Source organism: Pelodiscus sinensis, chromosome 25, assembly GCF_049634645.1.
Source record: "Pelodiscus sinensis isolate JC-2024 chromosome 25, ASM4963464v1, whole genome shotgun sequence".
NCBI lineage: Eukaryota > Metazoa > Chordata > Testudines > Trionychidae > Pelodiscus > Pelodiscus sinensis.
Genome location: NC_134735.1, coordinates 22,928,794 through 22,936,147, shown reverse-complemented (window position 1 = coordinate 22,936,147; position 7,354 = coordinate 22,928,794). Strand labels below are relative to the sequence as shown.

The following is a 7,354-nucleotide window of genomic DNA, read 5'->3' as shown; positions in this document are numbered from 1 at the left end:
TTCACTCGGGGAGGGCTGGTCTCACAGGCAGCCAGGGCCGATTGGCTCGTGGCAGATCAGACTCAGTGGGGAAGGGCGTGAGAAGCCAGTTGAGACAGGATTTTGGAGCATCTTGGAAACCGAACCAACTGGACTAAAGCCCGGTGCAGCTCCTGGCCCTAGGCCGGGCCTGAGCACAGCCAGGCTCTAGTCCGGGGGGGAGGGTGGGGACATCAATTAGTGGAGCTTTGTTCGAAAAAGGCAAAGGGTTGGTGAGCGGCGCGTTCCCTCCCCCACCCCGAATTCTCCCCATTTCCCTCCCTTCCCCCACCCCCTGAATTCTTGCCATTCCCCTCCCCCACCCCCTGAATTCTCCCCGGTCCCCTCCCCGACCCCGAATTCTCCCCGGTCCCCTCCCTTCCCCCACCCCCTGAATTCTCCCCGGTCCCCTCCCCGACCCTGAATTCTCCCCATTTCCCTCCCCTCCCCCACCCCCTGAATTCTTGCCATTCCCCTACCCCACCCCCTGAATTCTCCCCAGTCCCCTCCCTTCCCCCACCCCCTGAATTCTTGCCATTCCCCTCCCCCACCCCCTGAATTCTCCCCGGTCCCCTCCCCGACCCCGAATTCTCCCCATTTCCCTCCCTTCCCCCACCCCCTGAATTCTTGCCATTCCCCTCCCCCACCCCCTGAATTCTCCTCTCCCCTCCCCCACTCCAATTCTCACCTGCTTACCCATCTGTCCCCTGGGGGAAGTGCTGAACTAGAAGCCGGGTCTCAGACACAAACCCGTTTTACGTTATTTACCACCATTTTTATCCCTTTCGACCAATAGTGAACTGACCCTTCCCAGCGGCCCCTGCGGTGCCATGGCCATCCCCTACCACCAGGGAAACGCCGAATGTAGCAACAAAACCCGAGTGGTCTGAGAAATCACATGCAAATGGCAACGCTGCAGGGGCTGTGCACCAGGGCCGGGAGGTTCCCACTTCATGCCGCTGGAGCAGCGCAGGCTGGGCCTGGCAGGGAGATGGGGCAGGGCCTGGGCCCTGCAGACCTGAAGTCGGAGGAGCAAGGAAGGAGTTAGCTGCAGTGCAGCGGATCCAGGGCAGGGGCCCGCTCAGATCCAGCTCTCATGACACTCCCTGCAGTGAGCGCAGCCTGAAATAGGACTCTCAGCTCCCCGTGCTGGGTGCCACCTGTAGGACCCCACATGCCAGTGCTCCCGGCCTGCCCCCTCCACTCTCCGCCCTGGCCCCGCTGCCTGTTCCAGGGCTGCGGTGCTCGGACGCAGGGCAGGCACTGAGCTGGCTGGGCCAGACTGGAACGGGGTCCCCGGCTCAGAGCCCGGAGCTGAGAATCCCTCCAAGACGCCTGTTGGCCTGGACGCCGTTCTCCCAGCTTCGCCCAGCCAGCACAGATCACGAGAAGTGGTTCTGGCACAGCTGGTGCATCCGTCTGTTCACAAGGGCCGGCGCCGCGCCAGCTCGGAAACCCACGGCATCGTCGGCTAGCTCTTCTCGCTGGTCCCCTCCTTCCCCTTCAGTACCATCCACCACGTCCTGGCTAGGCCGGGCCCGCAGCGTGGGGTGGAACCATCCGTAGTAGGTGAGTCTCAGTAGTAGCCCCAGCACAAAGCAGGCCAGGGCAGCAGGCAGCATGGGGAGCAGGTAGGCGCGCTCAGGCAAGAGGGCGTCATACCAGAGCCAGGAGCCAGCCAGCAGCACGCTGTCCACCAGGAGGAAGCTGTAATAGATGGCGCTGCGGTGCCGCGTCTGCCCCTCGGCCACGTTGAACCAGCAGAAATACAGAATCACGGCCACGGTGGCCCTGTAGAGCCACTCCCGCCTGGGGCACTCCATGAAGTCCGTGCCCTGCAGCCAGACCCAGAGCAGAAAGGCTGCCCAGACCCCCAGGAAGTGCAGGCCCACGTAGCGCGGGAAGAGCGTGGCGAAGAGCGCGAGCACCAGGATGCGGGGGCAGAGCAGCAGGAAGTTCCACAGGAAGTAGAGCGCGGAGGAGCGCTGGTCCAGCTCCGACTTGTCCAACAGGAAGGAGCGGAGGCACTGGTGATAATCCAGCAGCGCCCACGCCACGCACAGGGAGGCTGTGCAAATCCCAAGCCCTGCGGGGGACAGTGGGGAGAGGTGCTGGCTTCACTCCCGCGGCATCAGGGCCTGGCGCAAGGAACCCAGCCCCCAGCTCCCAAGGGCCCTGGCCAGCCGCCCAGCCAGAGGGTCTGTCTCCGCCGTTCCTGTTCGCCTGCCCCACTTGTGCTGGAGGAAGCCCCAGAGACGCGTAGGCAGTGCCCAGCCCTGAGCCGCGCCCCACCCCACAGGCAGCGCCAGAGAACGGCAGGGCCTGGGTGCCAAGAGCCACAGGCAGGGCGGGCACCGTGGAGCTGGGAGGGTGAACAGCCATCTCCTTAGGGCCTGGGCCACGGTGACAAGCCTCCAAGGCCTCGGCCAGTGGTGCCCTGCTGCTTCCTGGGCCCAGCTCCTCCCGTCCGCCCGGACCCAAACGCCCAGGGAACCCTGGCCTGCCGGAGCCAGTGGAACAGGAGCTGGGGGCTCGGGGTTGGCCCAGATTTATGGCCCCCTGGGAAGCTCCAAGAGCCAATCCCTCTTGGAGGGCACTGCCCCACAGGTGCCCAGATGCAGGGCGGTGCCACCCCCATACCCGCCTGCGCGCACCGCTCCATGGGCCCAACACCCCCTTCCTCGGGGCAGGGCCCTGCTTCCCCCACCCTCCAGCCCTGGGTCTGGGTGATTTTCCCTGCCCCCCACATCCCAGCCCTGCCCCTCTTCTCAAAGGTGCTGGGAAGCAGCCCAGAGGGCACCTCAGTACCTGCAACCAGGCTTTCCTCAGCAAGACCCTCCTTGCAGCACACCCTGCAGGGGCTGGCCCGGGTGCAGAGCCAACGTGAGCGTGAGGCAGCCAGTCCCTCGAGCCTCACCACCCAGCTCTGAGCTAAGGCTCAGGGCTGGGGCCACTAGCACAGAGCTGAGGGCAGGCTGCAGGCCCCGCTGCCACCGCCGGGCTCCAGAACTAGGCCCGGCTCTTGTATCCTTCAGAACCCGGAGCTGCAGGAGCTCCAGGGATTGTTCCCTCATCCTGCTGCCCTGCCCCCGCCGCCGGGGCTGCGCCACTCACCCTGGAACGGCTCCAGCTTGTTGGTGTGCAGAACGATGGCCACAGCGAGCGTGAGCTGGGGCGCGCTCTCCAGGAAGGTCTCGAAGAGGCGCAGCATGCTGATGTCGTGGGACAGGAAGACAGCGTAGTGTCGCTCCTTCGGGGCAGCCTCCTGCCGGCACACGCGCCAGCCCACTCTCAACACGTGGAGACACCTGCGCAGACATCGCAGCCTTGCCGTGAGGAGGCTCCGCGCCAGGCCACACAGACACAGTGCCGTCCGTCCATCTGTCACGGGGGCGGGGGGATTCCAGAGCCAGCCTGCCCCCCACAGCCTGCTTGGTCTAGTCTCTCAGGTCCAGGGAGATCCCATTTACCTGCCTGTCCCTGGCAGCTCCCCACATGACCAGCCAGCTCTCCTGACACGGGCCCTACCGAGCGCCTGCTAATGCCAGGGCTCACCACAGGGTGAGATCTCTCTCTTGTCAAATCACTTCTCCCCCGCCCAGGTTTGGGGTATAATCCATCAGGAGGGAGAAATCCAGGGGTCATTTCCCCCCCAGTTTCAACGAAAACGACTTTTGCTCTGGATTTCACGTTCCCTACGTGTTTGAGACCCTGGCGCTAGAGCACAGGGCACCTCAAATCCGCTGGCCCTGGCCCAGAACCAAGAGCGAAAGTGGCATGTTACTTTCTAGTCCCAGCTGAGCAAAGTGCACCCCAGGCAATCGGCTGACATGGCGACCAGCAAAGGCGATTAACCAACTCAGTTCCAATGCAGAAGTGACGTCTGCTTTTCCCACCCAGGTGGCAGCCTGGCCCTGGGCCCCTCAGCCATGTGCGTCCGAGCCCTGGGCAGAGAATGAACAAAACGCTCCCCAAGGTGCTGCCAGACACGGTGCTGGGGAGGGACAGGGCCACGTGAGCTCAGTGCAGCACTGACCTGCCTGCAGCCTCCGGCCACAGCACTGAGTCTACGGGGGCAGCCACAGGCCTAGGCAAAAGAATCACAGAATCCTAGAGCACCAGGGCTGGAAGAGACCTCAAGAGGCAGCGAGTCCCGTCCCTGCCCTCGCGGCACCATGGAGACCAACCCTGCCAGGCGTCCAACCTGCTCTTCAATATCCCCAGAGAGGGAGATCCCACAGGCAACGTCTTCCCGTGTTTATCTCCCGACAGGCAGGAAGGGGTCCTCCGAGTCCCGTCTACACTAGCACTCCCAGCACGACTACTCCCAGCAGGGCAAAGCCAGCCGGCCAAGGGGGTGTATTTTAGGGGAAATAGCTGGAATGGATAAGAGGGGTAGGGCAGCTTCGGGCTCCTCAGCCCCAGCAAACAGCCCGGTTAGCTGAATCACCACTGGACCACACCAGAGCAGCCAGCCCTGGGCTCACGGGAGCTGAGCGTGGCTCACGTCGGCCTAGTCCCAGCAGACAGGTTTGCTGACAGCACAGCTACCCAGCAATGGCTCCTGACGCTTGCACCAGTCCCCCTGCCTGGCTAACGCTCCCGTGTGCAGCCATGTCTGCGCTGGGTGATTTGCTGGACCCGCCCTGGACTGACACTGCTGCAGCAGCGCACGCGAGGGCCCAGCTACCCGAGTGCTGCATCGGCGCAGGGGCAGCTGCAGCACCTCGTGAGGATGCTCCCACGGGGGCAGATTCCACCCCCGGAGGCACCGGCTCTGTCACCAGCAGAACTCGCCTGGGCTGCAAGAGCTCAGCAGAGGGGCCCCCTTACCTGTAGAGGTAGCCCAGCTGGAGGAGGTGCAGCACGTCCCGGCAGCGGTCACTGGGCAGGTCCTGCTCCCCGGGGTCTGTGTGGAACCAGGCCCAGCTGAAGAACTGCACGGCCAGGGAGGAGAGGCCCAGCAGCAGCAGCACCAGGCCCCCCCACAGGCAGTGCCCAGCCTGCAGGTAGCTGGAGGCCACCCACAGATCAGCCACCAAGTCTGCCAGGAAGGCAGCCGTGCCCAGCAGGGCGAAGAGCAGGTCCAGGTAGCGGTACCGGGGGGGGGAGTAAGCGCCATGGCCCGAGCCTGCCATGGCACAAAGGGACCCTGATGGCACCGCGCCACCCACCCTCTGCCTGCTGCACCAGCCCCCGGGGACCCCTCGCCAGAGACCTCCCCGCCCCTTCGCCCCCTGCTCCCTCCTGCCCCTTTACCCCCCGCTCCCTCCTGCCCCTTTACCCCACACTCCCCCCGCTCCCTCCTGCCCCCCTTCGCCCTCCTGCCCCTTTACCCCCCGCTCCCTCCTGCCCCTTTACCCCACACTCCCCCAGCTCCCTCCTGCCCCCCTTCGCCCTCCTGCCCCTTTACCCCGCACTCCCCCCGCTCCCTCCTGCCCCCCTTCGCCCTCCTGCCCCTTTACCCCCCGCTCCCTCCTGCCCCTTTACCCCACACTCCCCCAGCTCCCTCCTGCCCCCCTTCGCCCTCCTGCCCCTTTACCCCGCACTCCCCCAGCTCCCTCCTGCCCCCCTTCGCCCTCCTGCCCCTTTACCCCGCACTCCCCCCGCTCCCTCCTGCCCCCCTTCGCCCTCCTGCCCCTCTACCCCCCCGCACTTCTCCCGCTTCCTCCTGCGCCCCCGCCCCCGCCCCCCCGGGGCCTCTCCGCGATCCTTGCCCCGAGCGCTCCCGGCCCCGCAGAACCCCCCAGCGAACTTCGCCGGCCGCGGGCGGTTCCGGGATGGGCGCGGCGAGCCCCGGGGCAGGGCCCCGCCCCGCTGGGCTTCCCCCGGCCCCGCCCCCGCCCCCGCTGGGATCCCGGGCCCGGGGCGTGACGTGGTGGCGGCGCCCGGCGGGCCGGTTTGGCGCGGGCGGGAACGAGCCCCACGTGGGGCTGCAAGAGCAGGAACCGGGCCCGGGCGCCCCGCGGGGACGGGCTGGAGCGAGGCTGCCCGGCCCCTCCCCGAGCCTGGCACCGCCGGGGCCGCTGCTCCTGGGGGGCCCGGGCGCTCAGCCAGCGGGGCTCCCCGGGGCCCTTTCTGCGGACCCTGAGCCGAGGAGCCCCACGGTCAGTTCGCAGAGGGAGGCCAAGAGACTTTGCGGGGCCTCGGGGCAAGGGCTGGGACTGGGGCCTCGGCTTCCCCAGCCCTTCCGGGCCCTGGCATGGGCGGCTGAAGGCCCAGAGCCTTCGGGTTGAGCGTTTTATTCTTCTAGTTCTTGTTCTAGTGACAGTAGCGCAGCAATAAGAGGCCCGTGTATGGCCACGTCCGTGTCATCAAGTCCTTTCAGTTGACAGTTTAAGTCCCGGCTTGACAAGCCCTGGCCGGGCTGATTTAGTCGGGATTGGTCCTGCCTAGAGCAGGGGGCTGGACTTGACCTTCCGAGGTCTCTTCCCGCTCTATGAAGGTCTATTTTCTTTACTCTGAAGTAGAAAACCAGTTCTGGGTATTGTGGCTGCGTTAATAAGATTAGAGGAATTCTGCGAATGTTGAAGGCCAAGCCTGAATGGTTTAATTTACAACGCTTTTGCTTTGCCATGCAGATCTGTAACCCCGGAGAGTTGTGTATGTAGGAGTGTGAATGTGTTAAGATAAGATGCAAAGTTCTACGGCTTTAGAACCAGGTGGTCAAAGGAGGGGGTTGAGCGAGTGCGGGCAAAGGACCGAAGATGAGCCAACCTGACTGCAGAGGAGTCATCTATGACCATCAATGCGTACCCCCTACTCACAAGAAGATTGGATAATTAGCAGATTGACGAGCCTTAAAGTGGAGCAAGCACCCCGAAAGGACGATTGGTTACAGGATGAACCTTCGCGAGATGTTTTGGGAACACTCACATCAAAAAGATAACATTCCAGTCCCAAGCTGACAGCAGGATCCATGGATTTTAGCAGAGAAGAAGGAATATATAAAGCAGGGTGCTTTGCTATGGAACTTTGGGTTTCGTCTTGCCAAGACACCATCCCGAGAGGAGCATCGGATGGCGACCGACAAAAGGCCCTGCTCCCCCTGTGTTTGATCTAGCTGGCCACTAGATTGACACAGACTCTGGACTGGTAACTATGATACCATTTGGCAGAATGATGTATGCATGATGTTTTGTGAGCGTGTGTGTGATTGAAAAGCGTACGCAACTGTTGTATTTTCAATAAATGCGGCGTCCTGCCTTCCCCCATAAAAGATCTCGTGTGCTTCATTTAAGCATAACGAGCTCTAGCTGCTGCCCCCCCGCCCAGCCATTGGCAGGCTAACAGTGCCCAGCTGTCCTGGCTTATGCCGCACCACCATGCCAGCTGC

General features: G+C 63.9%; 1 protein-coding gene across 1 annotated transcript; it reads right to left on the bottom strand.

Annotated features, from left to right (window-relative positions):
- Positions 1-681: 681 nt before the first annotated feature.
- On the bottom strand, positions 682-5,296 carry XKR8 (XK related 8). Its single transcript, XM_025190591.2, has 3 exons — positions 4,852-5,296; positions 3,133-3,326; positions 682-2,104 (listed from the first exon to the last, which is right to left on the bottom strand). The coding sequence occupies exons 1-3, from the start codon at positions 5,154-5,156 to the stop codon at positions 1,401-1,403; spliced, it is 1,203 nt and encodes a 400-aa protein (XP_025046376.2). The 5' UTR covers positions 5,157-5,296; the 3' UTR covers positions 682-1,400.
- Positions 5,297-7,354: the final 2,058 nt, after the last annotated feature.

What these genes read in the sequence shown, in the direction of transcription:
- XKR8 (XM_025190591.2), bottom strand. Translation starts at nt 5,156, where the DNA reads ATGGCAGGCTCGGGCCATGGCGCTTACTCCCCCCCCCGGTACCGCTAC. An exon ending in CAGCTGGGCTACCTCTACAG is followed by an intron (nt 3,327 to 4,851) that starts GTAAGGGGGCCC and finishes ATGTCTGCGCAG; the next exon opens with GTGTCTCCACGTGTTGAGAG. An exon ending in CAAGCTGGAGCCGTTCCAGG is followed by an intron (nt 2,105 to 3,132) that starts GTGAGTGGCGCA and finishes TGTCCCCCGCAG; the next exon opens with GGCTTGGGATTTGCACAGCC.